This window comes from Lissotriton vulgaris, chromosome 5 (assembly GCF_964263255.1).
Source record: "Lissotriton vulgaris chromosome 5, aLisVul1.2, whole genome shotgun sequence".
NCBI classification, from domain to species: Eukaryota; Metazoa; Chordata; class Amphibia; order Caudata; family Salamandridae; genus Lissotriton; species Lissotriton vulgaris.
Genome location: NC_141693.1, coordinates 1653768570 through 1653789075, shown reverse-complemented (window position 1 = coordinate 1653789075; position 20506 = coordinate 1653768570). Strand labels below are relative to the sequence as shown.

At 44.1% G+C, this 20506-nt stretch overlaps 1 protein-coding gene across 1 annotated transcript in view; it reads left to right on the top strand.

Moving 5' to 3' along the window:
• The window catches only part of LOC147716912 (acid-sensing ion channel 2-like), a 1907803-nt gene that overhangs the window by 1846280 nt on the left and 41017 nt on the right, over positions 1 to 20506 (top strand). The window contains exon 8 of the mRNA XM_086923796.1: positions 10929 to 11008. Coding sequence (XP_086779922.1) covers positions 10929 to 11008 — 80 coding nt within the window. The remainder of the gene's footprint in view (positions 1 to 10928; positions 11009 to 20506) is intronic.

The following is a 20506-nucleotide window of genomic DNA, read 5'->3' as shown; positions in this document are numbered from 1 at the left end:
ATAATTATCGCTATTGCTTGGTAATATGCCCCATTATTTTTCTTTTCAGTGCTGATAGACACATCTAGCTAACTGATTCTGTCATTGTTTGTATAAATAGATCTTTTTAGCAAGCTGGTATTCCAAGGAGTATTAATGTTAACCCTTTAGCAGGAGCTGCAGCCAAGTGTATGTGTTGCCAATTCCATTAAAAAAATGCTTGTTTCCCACAAAAAAAGTAAACTCTGCTCACATATTTTATGAGGTTTCACTCACACCAAGCATTAAAACAAACGTTAGCAATGTAGATTTTTTTATCAATGTGGAGTGGAACATTCTATACCTAGCTTCACAACACAATAAAAGTACAACACGGACTGCCACAATGCAACCTTCGTTAACAAATTATAAGTTATAAACATGTGGCTGCAGCAGAAAGAACATCACCGATTCTCTCCCACGCAATAGACAGGTACAAAACAGGAAGCCTACCCAATAAAGAGTGAGCGAGAGGCGTTAACCCCTTCGCTGCTGGCCCGTTTCCGCCGCTGTGCGGTAAACAAACGAACAGGGCGGGCCGTGACGAACCCCAGCCGTCATCAGCACACGAGCACCGCGGAGCGTGACGGCTGGGGTTCGTCACCAGCATACAAGGGGTTAAAGGACTGTTGTATAATTTTTCAAAATAGAAATAAACATGCAGGAAGTACAAAATTCCTGCAGGCAATCTCCTTAAGTATTTACCATAAAGTTGAACTCATATAGAGCGAACCCTCACATACGTAAAGTAGAATGCTTAATCTGTGTGCTCCATTTATTGCACCGGGGCACATTCAAGAGTTCCATTGTTCACTGGTTATACAGTCTCATAGTTAGTGAGTTCCTGGCTTGGGTGAGGTTAAGTCCCTTAAGCCGACAAATATTTTTTCCCATTGTTAAACTGTTAGATCGATATTTAAATTCTAGGCGAGTGAGCACAGAATGTTTTACTGGTGTATCTCTACCAAATGATTAGCATCAGGAGTCCAAGCTAAAGACAATTCTCTTTTCCAATCAACTTGTTTTTGCGCCTAAATATTGACCCTGTGGGGTCATGTGTCTTTCCCAGGAATATAGGTATCTCACTACAAATAGTGTGCAACAACCCTTGCTTTATTAAGTATGTTCAGTAGCCTCAGAGCGTAGAATGATGATGGAGCAGGCCTCACATCAGGCTATTAGCAATGTTGTCAATATGCGCCATGTTTTCCAGGACGAGTAAATGTACTGGCACCCTGCACCATGAACCAGACCGAATCCATGCTGGCAAGCCACATTCGCAACGGACTGGGTGTGGACAGCAGGAGTGCATAGGTTTGAGACCACTATACGTCCAACACCAACGCATCTCCTGCCTCATTTCTAGCACCAATAGGGCAGTGACAGTGAGGAGTCTCAAAATTCTCTGCAGTCCATTTGTATTGCATCCTGTCTGGAACAGCTGTGTAGAGGAGGTTTGAAGGAGCAGCAATTGCCTCTAAGAGTAGCTGGAACTTGTGGAGTTTCACTCCTTAGAACTCAGTGGATTTACAGAAAAACTCCATGTGATTCTTCAGAATTTCACCAATGGGCAGAAAATATGCAACTTGCACTGCAATTTAGCACTAGTAGAATGAGCATTGTTGAAATCAGAGTGAATGGCACCATGCATTGTGCAAGAGCTTGCGGCAATTTGAGTTGTTTTGCTGCCGCATGACTAGAAAATCGAATTGAGCGGCAACACATCTACTCAAAGGGCATCCCTATGATCGCGACCACTTGTGAATGCCAGCAACTGCCTGCGTGAGAAACATTGAAATAGCGGGGCACCAAATCTTGCTCGTGCTCGGCAGCTCACATATTCTGGAGCCACACAGGAGAAAAGTTACGCAACACAGTGATTAGAGGAATTTAACCAGAACTCCACGTTAAAGAGTAACGCGAAGAGGCCAAATTTATGCCAATTCCAGGGGTGTAGTGGAACATTCCACCCACCCCTACTTTGCTCAGCCTGGACTTGCGCTTCTTCAAAAGTTGATGACTCACACCTTATTTATAGCTGAGGTCCTACCTTTTGAATAAAGAAGAACATTTTTGAATATTTTACTTTAGCACCTTAGATTATATAACTGCTCTGAGCAGCATTTTGCTTGTGACAATATCATTGATCAATAAAGAGGCAAGTCAAGCCTTTTTTTATTTATAGATAGAGCAACATTATGATCTATTGAAACATAAACCAGAGAGGTGGTTGTTGTACAGTATCGATCCTAAACTAGGTCAATGTTCTCTCAAATGTAGTGATCATGAAAAAGGAGGCACAGTGGAGAAAAGTATTCAGCTAGAGTCACAATATTTAGTCTAGCTTGGAGCTGGCATTGAAGATCCTGAATAGATATTTCAAGTTGTGCCCAAATGTGATGATCACTGAAAAGGAGACAGAGTGAAGAAAGGTAATTGCCCTGGGTCTCACAGTTTGGACAGGGTCTCTGGATCTGGACCCACACTTTGTTTTGCCCTGATTACTATAAAATCTTCTGACTGTCCTGGGCATGTTAATCAAGGGCATTCAAATTATCCTTTGTGTTTTTATGAGATAGGGAAACAGCAGTGGAAACACCCATCTTCATAGAACAGCTACACCTAGGACAGAAACAGTGCCAGCATCCCTCCTTCGGAGGACAAGTATAGCTAGAGTAGCATCAGCTTAAATAGGTAATCAGGCAACAGCAGTGCAAGTTTTAGTTCCGAACAGAATGGGGTCAGCGTGTCAACAGCAAAGCAAGCCACGCTGAGCTGTGCCCATTAGGAGTAGGGTCAAGGCTGATTTGCATGTGACTCGGTCCAAACTTCAAGTATTGGTGGGATAGCTCGGTTATCCTTAATTATATTTTCTGGCATTCTGGTAGGCTTGCAGGAAATAACACGATTCTTTAGATTTAGTAGTATAACATAAGGGGGTTTGCACCTCAGGCTGCCTGGTATAGATGATCATCCCTTGTTTTGTTGTCCTTGTGAAACGTGGAATCCATTGCTTTCCTAATTTTTTTAACCCCCAATATCACACGCTCCTAGATTACTCTCAGAGTTTCCTTTGCCTTTCAAAGAACTCTATTCTTTTGGTTCAGGCTGTTTATATTCTGGGGCCTGTGAGATCCATGTTGTATAGCATTACTTAAGCTAAGGCGAGGTGTCAGAACACAGGGTACTGATTTGTGTGGGGGTACTCCAGCTAACGTAAACACAATTTGATTAGGTCACAACGCAGTGCTAGATAATTTTTGTTCAGTTCCTAATAGCAATGGTCAAGCAGCAGCCAATTTCCTAGAGAAATGGGTGTTATGTCCAAGAAGAACCCAACAACTTTAAAGTCAAGAAAACAGCAAAATTCAATTCTCAAACCAATTTACAAAAATTACACAAAAGACACCAAAACAATCGAAATCTGACAAGGGGTACTAGAGGTATGAATTGTTATGAGGTTTTGAGGCAAAACGTTCCAAGACACCACAAAGCCCTAAGTGAAAGTCAAATTTTCGGTTGACCCAAACCCAAGCAAGATGTACATTAGGCAAAGTTATTACCTTCTGCCCTAAACTATTTTCTGGAAGTCTAAGTCCTCCAGTGGGGCAGGTAAAAAAGCTGAGGCTGGTTAGAGATCAATGAAGTCAGATATCTCGCCAATGAGCTCCTGCTGAAGATTTCAGTTTAAGTACCACACTTTCAAAGCAAGACATCCCAGCATTTTTTAGCATGTAGTATCCAATGCTTGCATATGTGTCTGCAGTTCCATAATCTATTATATCCCATGCTCATGAAATGGTAATTGGAGAGGTGCCCAGTTGCATCACCAGTATGACATGGACCCTAGTGCAAGAAGGAAAAAGGACCCCTGTCCACTGTTTGAACTGTGAAATACAACAATAATCAGGCTTCAGTGTGCTCCTGAAGCCTCTGTGCTCTGGTGGAACTGGACCTGCTGCATTAATCGAGGGGTTTGCCCCTAGTGAGTGCCATTAAAAAGCTCTCTTAATATACATCGCATGCCTTCGCAGGGCAATAGGTTTTTCTGCAACTCCTCAGAGCCGCCTAGTAATTTTATTGACTACTTTACCTCTTTTTAGTTCATTTTCTTTTGCTCTGCAGACTTGATGCTCACTAGCAAGCTCTAGTAACAAGCTGGTATTACTGCACGTGTTGGCCTTTCATCAAAAGCACAAAGGCCTTTCCGTTTGGTCTCTAATGAGTGCAGAATTTGTGCAATTTACTTTTGAGTACCTGGATTTAGTGCTATATTTTAGCACGTTTGTCCTTATGTCCATATTGGTTACTAAAAAAAGAAGAGTTCCAACAACGGTGGCCTCATACACTTCATTCACATTGTTCCTGTGCTCCTATGCTAATTTCAAAACTACCGACATTTCAGCATTACAATTTGTGGGGTGATTGTTTAATTTGAGGAATTTGAAAAAAGAGCAACAGGCGAAATTCCTGAAATTATGCAAGATTACAACGGCATAATTACATTTGGCCCGGACCTCCTGTACAGGGAGATGATTCTAATAAAATCTTTGTTTCCAATCACACTCCAGAATTGCAAAAAACAACATGCTTAATGTTTGCTTTCCTAACATCTGAATGTGTACAGTATATATCCAATTATTTACATTATGTTGTGTTTTACAGAAAATGACATCCTAGAGCCTTTCTTTTCACACTCCCTGTACCCAAGCAAGATTGTCACGCATTGCACTTAAAAAAAAATTCTCTGACTGCAGAGGGTTTGTAAAACATCAATACACCTGTTAAAAAGTAGGCAGCAATTTGACATAGCCTGACTCTTTACCTCTTTATTTGAAGCGCAACCCGAACCATTTAGTATTTTAGGGCTCGATTAGGATGGTGGTAAATCCGCATCCTCCGGGCCGGTGGAAGCCACCACCTGCCCGGAGGATGAGGATTCACCGCCGCGGTCCCTGTAAACACCACCCGCCAGATCAGGATGGTGGTAGGATCAGCGACGGACGGCAGGTCCGTCCGCCGCTGATCCGCGGGGTGTAGCCTGCTATTTGGTGGCGGTGTCTGCAAGACACCGCCAGCCAAATTCGGAAGCATGTGTAAACATGCTTTTCCGTGGCGGTTTTTCCACCGTGGAAAAGCATGTGGACCTTTGCTTCTGGGGGGCCCTTGGGGCCACTTGGGCCCCCAGGGTGAAGGGGGGGTGGGGGTGCACATGGGGGGTACCTATGGTACCCCCCTGCATTTGCATGCACAAAGCGGCAGGCACCGCGCGGTGCCTGCCGCTTTGTGCATGCAAATGCTATGCATGCATTTTTAACATTGCGGCGGGTGCTGCTTGATGCAGCACCCGCCGCAATGTTAAGGATACAGGATGTGACCGCCAGGTTTGCGGTCACATCCTAATTGGTATGGAGGTACAGCCGCTGCCCTTGTGGACGGTCCCTCCACCTCGGGGTGGCGGACGGACGCAGGTCCGTCCGCCATCCTAATGACCCCCATATTTAGGACTTTTTATTCTGTGTATGTTTCCTAGAACAAATGTGACAGAATTTAAAGGCATCTTCATTTATTGCCTGGACTTTCACGATCAACCAAAAACCCACTGTCCACAGTATGGAAAACACTGATTTGGAGAAAATGAAGTTTGGGGGCTGGGCACTGGCCGTGGCTAACAGCCAAGGCCAGTGCCAAGAACTATCAACAGTCTTGTTTTGATGCCATTAGGCCAACACAGAGAAAAATATTGTCTTGTGTTTTGCCTGCTATCGGTATGGCTATTAAGTTATGACATGTTGATGGATATACAGCTTTCTTTTTAATGTCAAAGTATATATGCACACATGCTTTTTTTAAAGATACATAAAAATATTGTCAATCCGTGAAAGGTATCTACTATATAATAGCTTGCTGTGTATACCGTTAAAGCTCATCAATTACAATGCAAACATCAGCTTTGTGCTCCTTTTCATAACACTCTTCTTTGAGGGTACAGCAAGTCTACTAATGCAGTCTATTCAGGAGAGTGGACCCTGTCCCAGTGTTCATAAGGTTGTAGGCCAAAAGTAGCTTCATTAAGTGTTTTTCATTCGACGAGGGCTTGAGCCAATAAACACATAAGTTGCCCTGGGTTTTCTAAACATATTCCATAACAAAAGGCCACGCCTGTTGGCCTTGCCATTGCATGTTTATTTTGTATATCTTAATGTATAGAAATGGCCTGTAGAGGTTTGGGTTTAACCTCTGAATTGAATAGTTTTACTGGGAATGCTACATTTAATATGCAGAAATGTTAAATAAAATTTAGCAGTTTGGTGTACATACTTGTAGATAGGCATATATATGTATTTCATAAAAATACCGCCACTAGAAATGGTCACCCTTTCTTTTAATCTTATAAACTATTTATTATGTAAAGGACATAATTGATTAGGTGATACTCTCCCTTAGATAATTTCTCCTTTTATAGATTGTTGTGTTGTGATATGCTACTGAATTATACAAAAAAGTAATGTATGGAATGCTTGAATTAATCTCAGCCACTGGCAATCTCTCGGGCCACATCCCAGTCCATCATTATTTTCTGTTGCTTTTTTTTTGTATACTGCAGTGGAAAGCTAATGAGGTTGTTTATATTGCACAGTACACTGAGGCTCTCCATCTTAAGATTGAGTTGTCTTGAAAAGTTACTTTTTTCTGGAGAGGCCATATCTTTGACTTCTTACCTGTCGTTCCAGGGCACGCTTTTAAAAGTTTTACTTGAAAGTAAAACCAGTTTTCTTCCTGATATTGTGAAATCCCACCCATTTTGTAATCTATTTTGGGTTCTTTATTCTATGTGTATGTGTCCTTGGGAAAACCGTAAAGTTGTGATTAGTGCTATATTAATATAATATCTGTACAGTATTTCCTATAATTGTTTAAGGTACAAGTTTAATACCTCGAAAAGCAGAAGAATAATTCCATGAAACATATTACATTTCTTACCACTTTCTCAAACTGTGTTGATCTGCTTAATAACTGGGACAATGATGCTTGGACTAGCTGTTTTGAATCTTGATACCTGGCGCAGTACTAAGGTTAACATGGAAATAATTCTCCCTCAGTTTCCTTAAAATGTCTTTGTTAACACTTTAGACCTGACTTAAGGTTTGGGGGGAGGTTGAAATTAACTCTGCCACCCTGGACTACTGTCTGCCAAATGTATAATAACCACTGGGCCAATGATCATCCCAGACCATTGAAAGGAACTGCTAACACGTCAAATGTTTTGTGGATGGCCTCCACCTGTTCTGACCATCCAACCATTCTTCTTACGCACCGACTGAAGAAGTGATCCAGGTATTGGGGGCTGGTGGGCTTGGATAAGAATTTTTCTTCCCTCCCATCCAATCTCTCTTTCCTGGTTATTTTGTTCAGATAGTTCCTCCTCCTAGACAGAGAAACATTGGAAGAGGAGGAACTCTGTGTTTGTGCCTAAGCAAAGGATGCTGTTTAGATTTTCTTTGGCCTAAGAATGTTTTTTAACAGTATCAGACACCTTTCAGTTTCGGCACCGAAACACACTGTTCTGCTACCCAATAAGGAGCCAATGCTGATTGGATTTCCTCTTACCCAAGAAGAAATCATCACTGTATCTGAATCCTTTCTGTTATGAGACACATAAATGACAGTGCCCCACGAAGGAGCTAACACACTGTATTGTTTCTTATCCGCAGAACAAAATCCAAACTGGGCCTTCATCCTTGCTTAGGTGTAGGCACACATAGGCCCACATGCATCAACCTATTTAGGAAGTGCAAACGGTGCGAATCGGTAAATTCGGCCGTTTGCGATTCCTAAATAGGTTTTTGGGATGCATCAAGCATTTTTTGCAAAATCGCTATTTTTAGCGAATTCCAAAAATGCGATTGCTTTTAAGCAATCGCAAATTTGCGATTCCTTAAATGCAATGCATGATTAATTTTAAAATTGCGAATTCGCAATTAGGGGGTGCAAATTACCACGAGGGTGAACCTCGTGGTAATTTGCGAAAATGTATTAAAATGCTCAAAATTGCATTTTAAAACACTGTCATGTTACAGACACACATGTCCTTAGGACATGTGTGTGTGAAACATGCACTTCAAAATACATTTCAGGGGTGCAGGGGGGGTCCTTTGTACCCCCCCTGCACCCATGGAATGCATTAACATTTTGCGAATTCTAATTTGCGATTTCGCAATTCCCATTGATTCCTATGGGCCTTTTGGCCCATAGGAATCAATGGGAATTGCGAAATCGCAAATTAGAATTCGCATAATATTTGCGATTCGGTAAAAATTGCGATTTTCACCGAATCGCAACTATTTTGCGATTTATCATGCATCCCATTTTGCGATTCCTTATTTGCGATTCCCTAAAAATCGCAAATAAGGAATCGCAAAACCGGACTTTGATGCATGTGGCCATTAGTGCTGCACCCCAGCAATAAGTCCAGAAGTTCCTGGAGGCGATCTGCGTGATGTGAATTGCAAGACGCCGCTGCTTTTCGTTACCTAGACGTTATTGCACAGATTTAATGCACAGAAATGTCTATAAAAATGGGAAAACGCAAGGAAGGTTCAGGCACTCACCCCCAGTCACAATTCCAGGTTGAATCCATCATCGTTCTTTAGCAATAATGCAGTGGGTGCAGACAAATTCCCACACTTCTACCAATAAAAACAGTACCTCATGTGTGTCGGTGGGTCAGATTTTTTAGTCCATTTAGTGTCAATGTGGTCTTCATATAGTCACAATTCTGGGCTCTCTCTGTCCCATAGTAATAGGCCCACCATATGCATAGGGTACCATTATAATCAGAAGAACTGTGGGAAAATTAGATGGTAAGACTTTTGCAATTGATGAAGTTCTGAAGTTTTCTGTTAAAGAAAACAGAAGAAATTGTGATTTTTGTTTGCCCATACTTTGATATTCTGTGGGCTTTTGTATAATGAAATGTATTGGGATTCATGGAAGCCATAGCACTCTGGTTTTCTTGATGTCTAGTTTTCTAGAAACCTTATGGTGCATAGATACTATAAAGATATGGCTGTACTACGTTTCTACACATTCCAAGGTTGATGTGTGACCAACACCTAGGTGCCCTAAACTACCATTTAGCTTGCATCTGTTTTTCAGATTTCCAAAATTCACTACATCAAATGTATGGCCTGTGGTCACTCTGTTCCCATAAAAAAACGAAACTTGCCTGATGCCGCTATCTTCAGAAGTCGCAGATGAATTGTGCTGGGGGTTAAGTTTTGGCCGAGACATATTTCTGTATTAAGGAGACTGGAGAGGATTACCATGTTTTGGGAAAAAATGGAAAAATGACAAATGTCTTGTTAAGCTCAATCTCATGGCCAGCCAATCAGGGTGAGGAAGGTCTTGTGCCAAGCCATGGAATCCTTACGACCTGTAGATGATTGATGGATGTAATTGTTGCATGTTTTCCATTCAACGCATAGGTGATATCTGTAACCCAAAGACATGGACTTTAAACTGGTATTTAGCTTGCAGATGGGTTCCAATTTTCCAAATTGCATTAGACCAAGTTCATTAGCTGTGGGCACCATGAAGCTATAACATGCCCATATATTTCTAGACCCCAATGCTCAATCGGCCCAGAGAATCAAAGCTGGATTTCAAGCCTTGTCATGAATATGGTCCTGTGAGATGGAGAATGGAGGGAATTACCATAATCTGGAAAAAAAATGATAACAATCAGACAACTGTAATGTTCAGTGTTATCTTGGCTGAAGTGCTATCTTGCAGCCAAGTTTGGGTACAGAGGGTCTAGTACTGAGTGCACTGAGTGGGCAATAAAATATATATGGTTATGTTATGCTCCAATACATCCCAGGGGTGATACCTCAACCAAAAAACATATAGCCTACACTGCATTCACAGTGCCAAAAGGTGATAAGCTACGCGCAGCACATTGTTTGGAAAATTTGGAAAGCAGGAAGCAAGCAAAATGTTTTTGCTTTCTAAAATTCCATATGGCATTGCTTTTAGTTGATTGCCTGTGGACATCCTGAACTCATACAAACACCCATGATATGTCTTAATCCTATGCTCAGGAGGCCCTGAGGAGCCAAGTTGAGCATCAAGACTTGGCAGAGATAGGATCCTGCACGAGAGACATCGGAAGATATTAACATCTTTTGAAACAAAATTGCAAAACATCTAACAAACCTCATGTTCAGACAATTCTTTATACTTCATGATTTGTGATATTACATAATTAATGTTCCAGACTACATTAACTAGGAAAATACACACATAATTGGCCAGTATAGGCAACATTTCCTTAGCTGGCATTCTGAGATTTATGTTAGCAAATTTTAGAAATGCAACAGAATATTCTGTAAATTTGTTAAAAAAAAAAATAGCTCTACATTTTCATCATATCTTCATGGTTCAGTAATATACTGATGCAGGGTTTGCATCAATGCATAGCCTTGAATACACACAAAGATACCAAATTGTTTTAGAGGGGAACAAAGAGACCACCGAAGACGTATCTGAACAACTTAATGCCAATTTTTTTTAATACAGCTTTGACACATACTTGCACGAAGGCCCGACACTGAAAGAGATAATCTACGTAGAGAAAGCATAAAATATTATATTGCATTACAAAACTAACCATTGACTTGCGTTAAACCCAGGTTAAACCCATAAGAATTAATTGCATACTGCATGTTTAAGAACCGATGCTATCTGACAGGCCACAATTCCTCCTTAGTCCAGGCTGTTCTTGACTTAAATATGCAAATGAAGCTGTCAACTGATGTGTATATTCTGTGTTGGGTAACGTATTCATCTCCCTGCAGATACATTATAACCTTTCAATACAAAAAGCTTGTCTCTCTCTTTTTTCGCAGGTGACATTGGAGGTCAGATGGGCTTGTTTATTGGAGCAAGTATTCTCACAATCCTAGAATTATTTGATTACATTTATGAGGTAAGATTGACTTACTAGTATGCATTAGATGCTTGTGGTTAATTCGTGATAATCAGTTTCTTACCCATAGGGTTTTCATTCTCATTGCACAAACAGCTATGGCAGTGACTATTAGCGATCAGATTGGTTCTTTTCCAAATTATCCTCAATGAACATCTTTGTTTTATTTATTAGCATGCTGGCTGACTATAGTTGCATTTTCTCAAATAAATATGCATACATTAAATGGGAATCCAAAATGTATACAGGAATAGAAACTTGGGCACACGAGAAGTAACCACTTGAGTAGTCACGTGCAAGTAGCAAATCTCAGGAACACCTTCTACGAGGGGGCAAATTTCATGCAACATTTACAAATTCTCTTCAATTGTATTTGACTAAGAATTAGGGGGCACATTTGCCATCGCCGCAATGTTTGTTGTCTGAGTTCAAACCTAAGATTCAGAGGGATTTGGAAACATCTGCTGCTGCTACTGAGCGTTCTTAATACATTAATGAATATTCGACAGTGATTATCATTGAGATAGGTGGCCTTCACTCTCATCATATGAGGCAGTGCTTTAAGTTTGGAATGAAGGACCTAGTAAAGAGCAAGCATTTAATGATAATAGCCTTTAAAATATGTTTTTACTTCATTAATAAATTGAGTATATTTACATTTAACATAATTAGGTCATAAACTCTAACACGGTTTTATTTTGCAAACCTTTTGCTCTTTATAACAGCAATTTATTTTATTTTTCACGTAGCAATTTGTTAGTATGCTTTTTTATATATCTAAAGATGGTACTAAACATATATTATCAATGAGCAATTTAAATGATCTCGGAACGATGAAAGGCTGAGTTTGCACTTTTCATTAACAGTTTGTATATTGCTGTTTATATCATACCTATAGGATAATAATGAATCCCTTGAGCAGTATCGTTTTTCTACTTGAATCCTGCGTGGTAGAAAAAGTACATCACAATTCCATGATCGAATCAAGCTGGAAGTAAAAACCTTTGACTACATAGGATAGCTCTATAGCCATAAACAAATCATAGTTAAGGTACATGCTAGGGTTACTCACAGAAGCTACCATAGTTTAGTATCCAAAATAGGTGAAACTGCTAGCAGCAGACAGATGTCTGCTTTGCATGGTTTTCGTTTTAATAGGCTAAATGGGAGCAGTTGTGGCCCTGTGGCTAGAGCTGGCACTTTTGGACGATGTATCCTCATGGTTGAATCCTGTCCTTGGCTTAATATCCTAATATTCTGGGAAAATCCCGTAATCTCCCATTAACATATGTGTAGCATAGTCTTGTTCTATTGTAAAGTGATCAAATGCCTTTGGGGCCGACTAGCAATATAGAAATATGCCAAATCATCAAGAGTATTTCTGATTCGTTAGTCTGTTGTACACCACCTTCGACCTTCAAACTGAAGGATATGTGAGTGTCATCCAGATCAGGCTGATACCCAGAAGTATATTTGTGTGTGTGTGTGGGGGTGGGGGGGCGGCATGGCCCTTAGCTGTGATCAAATATTAAAACTGTGTTCTATATGTGCATTCTTTCCCAAATGCTGGTTATACTACTAATGGAAAGGGGCGACCACTCGGTCCCCCCGAACGTATGGTGGAGTACCCCGATCCCCCCGGGAAGCCATTTTGAGCGGGAGGCGAGTCTCGGCTGGTATGCCCGAAGCGGCGTAGCTGGGGCGCGCCTTTTCCCGCCCAAGAGAGGGTTGTCCTAGACACCGACACCGCTAGCCACGCCCCGGAGGCGGATTGGAGGTGGGTCCACGCCCGCCCGAAGAAGGATAAAAGGAGCGACAAGCCAAGGAAGCATCCTCTTGTTCCTGTGCTCTGAAGCTGCACCTCCCCGTTGCACGTGAGCTCGAGACGGAACGAAGAGCCAATTTTGAGAATTTAATTTTGTGTTTATTCTTTCAGTGAGTTTGGAGTTTCCTGGCCTAGGACCTCGTGGAGCATACGTGGACGATGCCTAGCAAGAAGGTCGGAAAGAGGGCCGGGACCGATCAGATGCTTCGTATGCTGATGAAGGACATGGCGGATATGAAGAAGCAGATGGCGGCAATGAATGGTGCGGGGGGACCTAAGAGAGTCATCGGACCAGCATTGCCGGGAGTGGTCCCTAACGGGAAAGGTAGAAGGGCCAAGAGGGGAGCGTCGGGTGGGGAGGCCCCGGTTCCCGAAGCGCCCCCAGCGTACCCGGTCACCCCGATCGAGGCCCCGACTCCGGTCCCGAACGCGGGGCAACCAATCCCTGTGGTAGTCACTCCTGTGAACGGGGAGGATATGCCTCCTGAGCTGGCTGCCCAGTTGGCGGCATGGTTGGGCAAAGAGAACGAGGGGGCCACGGCTGATGAAGCCAGGGCGATAATGAAGCAGTTGCGGCAATCGAAAGATGCTGCGAAGGCACCGTGTCCTTTTGTTTCCCCGCAGGCTCCCGTGGAACAACCAGTATCGGGCGTTGGTTCGGCAGGGACTACGGTCACAGTTACCGGTTCAGGTAAGCAGCCATTGCCGATGGCGGGGGAGGGATCGGTGCCTTCAAGGAGGGAGAAAGTTGTTCAGCATATCCCAATTGAGGTAAAAGAAAGGATATGGGCTGATAAATATGTGAACATGTTTTCCTTGCTGACCGATCACTATGAGATTGAGCATGTAAAAAATCAAAAAGAGTTTCTGCATCCTAGTGTATGGCGCACCAAGATGGCCGGTTTCAGAGTTGATGAATCAATAGGCAATTGGGGCAGAGCGTTTGGAATGTTCACTGCAATTATGGGGGAACGTAGGCCCGAATTATTGGTGGAATTAGCCGTGTATCAGACACGTATCATGGAATTTTATGAGACATATGGTGGCAATCAATGGTTTTGTTACGATAGCATATTTCGTAAGTCCAAGGAGCACGACACATCCCTGACGTGGGATTGTTTCGACTCCATTTCCTGACAGAAAATGGAGAAGTCAGGCACGGCGAAGTCGCCATCTTTAGGGGGAAACGTGGTCGAGTTTTCCCGCCATTCGTCTGGGGCGCCCTTTCGGGCGGGATCAAGCAATGATCAGCACACAAGGAATAATGGCAACTCAGGTAAAAAAGGGGCATGCTGGAGCTTTAACAGAGGCAAATGTACTAGGCCGCAGGGGTCTTGCAGGTTTAGGCATGAATGTGCAGGGTGCGGGCAGTCCTCGCACCCTGAGACCATGTGCAGAGCCAAGACTGGTGATACGGGAAGTAGAGGGGGCGCCAAACAGGTCTGAAATAGTCCGAGGGGCGCCTCTCCCTACCCCGGTTGATATCATGGCAATGATTCCTTGGCTGAACGAATATCCGGATCATATCTCCGCTGGGGTGTTGCGAGATGGTTTTTCGTATGGTTTCCGCATCCCGGCGGGGGATTTTCAGGGTAAAGCACAATGTAGGAACCAACTGTCGGTTCTGCAGAATACGGCGGTGGTACAAGCAAAGATTGGGAAAGAGGTGACCCGAGGTCGGGTTGCCGGACCATATGACATGCCACCAGTTGCTAATTTTGTTTGTTCGCCTCTGGGAGTGGTCCCCAAAAAGGACCAAGGGGAATTCAGGTTGATACATAATTTGTCAGCTCCAAGGGGAACGATGCGATTGACCCGGAAGTTTGTTCGGTGCGGTACTCATCTTTTGACGAGGCCGTCGCCGTGTTGAATCGCCTGGGCCCCGGAGCGCTGATGGCCAAATCAGACATTGAGTCGGCGTTCCGGTTGCTCCCGGTACACCCAGATGATCAGCGTCTCCTTGGTTTCATGTTTCAGGGACGCTATTACATAGATAAATGTATGCCAATGGGTTGCTCCATCTCTTGTGCGTATTTTGAGAAATTTAGTAGTTTTTTGCAATGGGCGTTCACAAGAACAACGGGGTTTACACATGTTATGCATTATCTTGACGATTTTCTATTCCTGGGGGCAGCCGGGGACATAGAATGTGCACAGGCTTTGAATGAATTTTGTGATCTCATGAATCGTTTTGGTGTGCCATTGGCACCAGGTAAAACAGTGGGCCCGACTACTTCGCTCGAGTTTCTTGGAATAGAGCTCGATTCCGAACAGGGGTGCTTCCGTTTGCCTAAGGAAAAGGTAACGAAATTTAAGGCATCGCTTGAAACATGTATTAGCGAGATGAAGGTAAATTTGCATCAGTTGCAGCAGGCTGTGGGTCAGCTGAATTTTGCCCTTAGAGTAATACCGATGGCTCGCCCCTTTTCCCGCTCTATTGCTCAAGCCATGGTCGGCCTTAAGGAAGGGCACCACCGCACAAGGCTCTCGGCAGAGGTTCGCCAGGACATGCGCATATGGTTGGCATTCCTGGCGGATTTCAACGGTCGGGTCGTGTGGAACAAACCAGCAGTTTCTTCCGAGGAGCTGGGGTTGTGGACTGACTCAGCAGGGAGTGTGGGTTTTGGCGCCATCTTTGGTAATCATTGGTCAGCACGAACCTGGCCGGCATGGTGGCACGAGAGTGGGCTCACAGGTAACATTGGGTTTCTCGAACTGTTCCCTATTCTGGTGGCCTTAAAAACATGGCCTGAGGGGTTTCGTGATCGCTCTGTGGTGTTCTGGTCTGATAATATGACCGTGGTTGAGTGTATCAATAGTCAGGCAGCCCGCTTCAAATGGATCTTGAGATTGCTGAAAGAAATTGTCCTGCTGTGTATGAGACTGAACGTCCACTTTAGGGCAAGACATGTGCCAGGGGTGTTAAATCAGGCAGCTGATGCGCTTTCTCGTTCCCGTATGCAGGCCTTCTGGGGTTTTCTGCCCTCAGCGGACCCGGTGGCGGCACCATTTCCCGAAGCTCTCTGGTCTCTCGGTGCCCCGGACTACAAGACCTCGTGGGAGAGAGTCTAGCACCCAGGACAAGGAAGGCATATGAAAGGGCGTTCCGTTCCTATTGGTCCTTTTTGGGTTCAGCTAGGGGGGAGCTTTGGGGCCAAGAGGAGTATGTCCTGAAATTTTTGTTATCATTACATCAGGCAGGCAAATCAGTGGCTACGGCCAATAGACACCGGGCCGCCATTTCTTTCATGGCACGGGCTCATGGCATCCAGGACCCCACAGTTTCTTTTCTGGTACAGAAGGCGCTGCGTGGGTGGCAACGCCTTGAGGGTAGCAGAGTTGATGAGAGGCACCCGATAGGTCTGGAAATATTAGCCCTGTTACTGTCCGTACTCCCTGCGACATGTTCATCTCAATCAGAGACTGTGCTATTCCGGGCCGCTTTTGCATTAGCATTCCATGGGGCTATGCGGGTAAGCGAACTGGTAGCAAGGAACAAGCAGGATACGGAGGGAGGTCTGTGCCGAGAGCACGTTCAAATAAAGGGGGAGACAATGGTAGTCTCATTTGCCAGGTCCAAGACCGATCAGAGAGCGATCGGGGACAGCGTAGTAGTCCAGCGGATTCCGGGATCTCCCATGTGCCCGGTAGCATGCGTTGAGGAGTATTTGGCGCAGAGGGCGGCATCATGGGGGGAAGCTTGCTGAGGCACGCCGACGCCACCCCACTGACGAGGTTTCAGTTCCAGCGGGTGCTAACAATGGCAATCGCAGCTGCGAGCTTGAACCCGTGCGAGTTCGGGACTCATTCCTTCCGGATAGGGGCTGCTACAGAGGCTACAGCCAGGGGTCTGAGTGTGGAAAAAGTGAAACAGTTGGGGCGTTGGTCCTCGAATTGTTATAAAAGGTATGTGCGGTTGCACATGTTGTGAAGCTAATGTCATGCACTCACGCTTCTTGTTTTTTGTTTGGTTTACAGTTTCGCGAGCTTACGAGGCGGGGCGGACTGTGCAGTCGACCCGACACCTGGGAACCAGCGGTCAAAGATCACCGGCTGAGGAAAGAGTGGTGTGGGTCGTGGGCCACTCATACGTGAGGCGTGCCGCAGACGTATTCAAAGCAGGTGACATGATTCACATGGCTGGGGTATACGGGTACAGGGTGACCTTCTACGGAAGGGGCGGGCTCTGTATTGACCAGTTCCAAACTTTTATGGAGGGTTTGTTAGGGCGGACAAGGTCACCGCCATCTGTAATCATAGTGCATCTTGGGGGCAATGATTTGGTGACCGCTGGTCGACGAGTACTTCTCGAGTTGATACTATCCACAGTAAGTTGGTTGGCGAGAAGGGTTCCGGGGTGCACGATTGCATGGTCACATATGATTCCACGGAAGGTGTGGCGGGGGGCTAATTCTGTGTCTGCTATAAATCATTTGGTGAAGAAAGTGAATAACAAACTTGGTAGATTGTTCCGTACAGGTACATTGCATTCTATTCCTCATGGATGTATCAGGGGGGACCAGATGTATCTAGAGGATGGGGTCCATTTGTCCCGGGTGGGGAATACTTTACTCATAGGAGACCTCGTAGCTTGGTTAAGGAGTTTGCAGCCATGACCTTTAAGTAGGAGTTTTTGTGGGGGGTCCGGATAGCCGGTCAACTATCCGGCCTGTGGCGGTAAGGTCATGATCGGTGAGCAGTAATTGGAAGATCCCTAGAGGTGGGGGCGTCACCCATTATGGATGGGAGCGCCCGGGGGGAGGCGGCCATTGGCCCCTCAAACGGGGAGGCGGTCCCCTCTAGGGATGGGGACGCCGAAAGGGAAGGCGGCCATAGGCCCCTCCCTGGGGAGGAGGGGCTACGGGCCCCTCCTGGGAATTTCCCGGGGCCAGGACATCTGCGACGGCAGATGTGGTAAGTTGTGTGGGGTGGGAGGGGGGTCTACGCTACCTTCTAGACACCTCACACGAGTCCTCGGACGACCACTAAGATGGCGTCGAGTTAACAAGGGGCCCCCGCTAAGACAAGGGAAATTGGAAGTAGGCACAGAGGTACAGTCCTCTGTGCGACCGCCCCTCACAAGTGAGGGGGGAGTTCTGGTATGGGGGATCTGACACCGGTTACGACCTTGCCGTTGGCCCGTAATGTTAGGATGTACAATTTCAATTTTGAGAAATGCATTTGCAGGATGTTTAGTATCGGCTAGGAGAACCTTTGTATTAGAGATGTGTTAAGGTCAGCCAAGAACATCGTAATGTGTAAATGAAATTGTACATGATATGAAACTGTTATTTTAATGTTTTAATTTTGTTTCATATTTTAATAAATACGGCCGGGAGGGTAACTCCCTCCCGCCTTCCAAAAGTTCAGAACCGTTTCCGTCTTCCCATCCTTGGGGATTGTGTTGAGAGAGGGTGGCGGGTATCTCAGCCATAATAAGGAGCCCCAGAATGTCAAACGAAGAAAAGTAAACATCTCTACAATAAATGAGCAAGCATCAATTTGTCAGAAGACAGCCTGAAATGTATTTAATCTTTATTGGAATACGCAGCAAATGTGACAAGATAAAACCAACATTTAACTGCATTTCTATTGCTCATACACTTTCTGAACTACTGCACCTCTTTACTGTGCCAGGTGCCTCGGTTGTTTGGGGGGAAGGGGACATTTTTATTGTCTGGCCGAGTCTTCAAATTCCCCACAGCCCATATCAACGGCCCTGAAACAGATTAAATAAAAAGGTTGCCTACAGTGTAAAGTTGTAAGCTGGCAGGAAGTTCAGTGTTAGTTCAATGTATATTGCAGGAGACGTGTTGTGATCATAATGACAGCTTGCTCTATTGCATGTTGTATTGCATTCTATGAATGTAAAGTCTTGTATCTGCTGTCCTTAGGTGAAAGTAAGTGTGTGCTGTTTCTTAATGATTAGTGTTTTGGCATTTCACTTGACTGCCACCTGTTTGTGGTACAGGACCTGTGTTGTGCTTCTGGGAGCTCATCAGTATACTATGTTTTGTTGAAGGATGCGTGTATCACTACTTTATGGTTCACTGTTCCCTTCTCTTGGAGAAGCACTGTGAGAGGAAGGCTCTGTGTCTGTACTCTAGCAAGGAACTAGATGCTGTTAAGATATTGTCTTAGGCTAAGAAGAAATTCCAACAGCATCTGGCTCCTAGCTGGGGTTTAGAACGATGTGACTATGCCCCAGAGAGGAGTTTGGATTTTTTCCAAGGCTAAGCAATTTCTGGCTCCTACACAGGGAACAGAGATACATCTCCTTCCTCTCTGAATGCTTCTGATGGACAGCGGAACAAAGATCTGTGAAATGAACCAGGAAGTGGAGATTGAAATAGCAGGGGCTAATAACAGTCTTTACCCCTCATTCCAATTCCCACCTAATCGGTCATTTCTTCTATTGGTGGGGTGTGAAGGATGGTGCCAAGAAGGGCTGATAAGAGCTTGGCTTATCCAGACCTTACTCACCACTAACACAAAAAGTGGATTGGGCTGCCCGGCGGGGCTGTTCATCGCCTGGGGCAGAAACAGCTGCCCCTTCCTTCTCTTGTTATCACCTTCCACAAGCTTGATCTTTGGATGTACCTGGGAGCTTCTAGATAACTCTTTACAAGTACATTCAATATGTGTGTGACATCGTTAGTGATCTCAACTGCATATTATTGAGGCAGTCCAGAAATTAGCACCAAGAGTTTGCTAGTGATGAGAAGGTCACTGGGTAATTATAGTTAGGGCCAAATTTACAGAGGAAATCATTTTTGGGGTTGCCTATAACTTTGGCCCTACTTGACAAATCTTCATGAAACCTTCTAAGAAAAAGTTTCATACACTGCAGCTCCTTGCAGGAAATTTTGTGGGGGCCGAGAAAAAGGGCAGGGTCTCAAAACACATTTTTCCCATACAATTTTCCATTGGAAAATTACACATAGCTAAAGCCAAAGCATCAGAATGGAAATGCAATTACACAAACTTGGAGTGAGTCGATGTGAATGAATTCAGTAGTTTTAGACAAAGGAATGTTTAAAGTGTATGTGTATGTAGAGATTCAGAGCACCCAGAGAACCACGAGATTGAAAGATTATTTATGATTGGCTGTCACCCCAAGGGCTTGAATAAAACATTGTTCTAGAGTCCTGTTCCCTGGGACATTGCTCTACACATCACTGCATCCTTCAGCACGATTAGGCTACAATCTACCTAATCCATAGTGGATTGATTTCCACTTCCTTCGGGTAAAGGATCCCAAATGATGTAGGGCGGTACAGGATGGGTATCTGATGGGAATACATTTTTTCACCATGAACACTGTGGATTCATAGATTGTATCCCACCAATAGCACACCGTTTTCTAGATAGCTTCTTTTTTGTTCCTTGACCCATTGTTATTTGTAGTTTTTCATTATTTGTAGGGATCATAACAATGCAAGGTCATTAAATATTCCCCTAATACACCCTCCTTATCGTATTGTTAATCACTATTATTAAACATTGCAATGGGTGAATTTATGAAATATACACAGTTATTGGTGACTTTTTGACAAAGGCAATAGGTCTGCTTTATGTATATTAATTTGCTGACCAGTCGATAAGCCTGTTTTTTATTCTTTTGGTGTTCTGGCAATTTAAGAAAGACAGTAGGTCTGTCTTACTTAAAATGC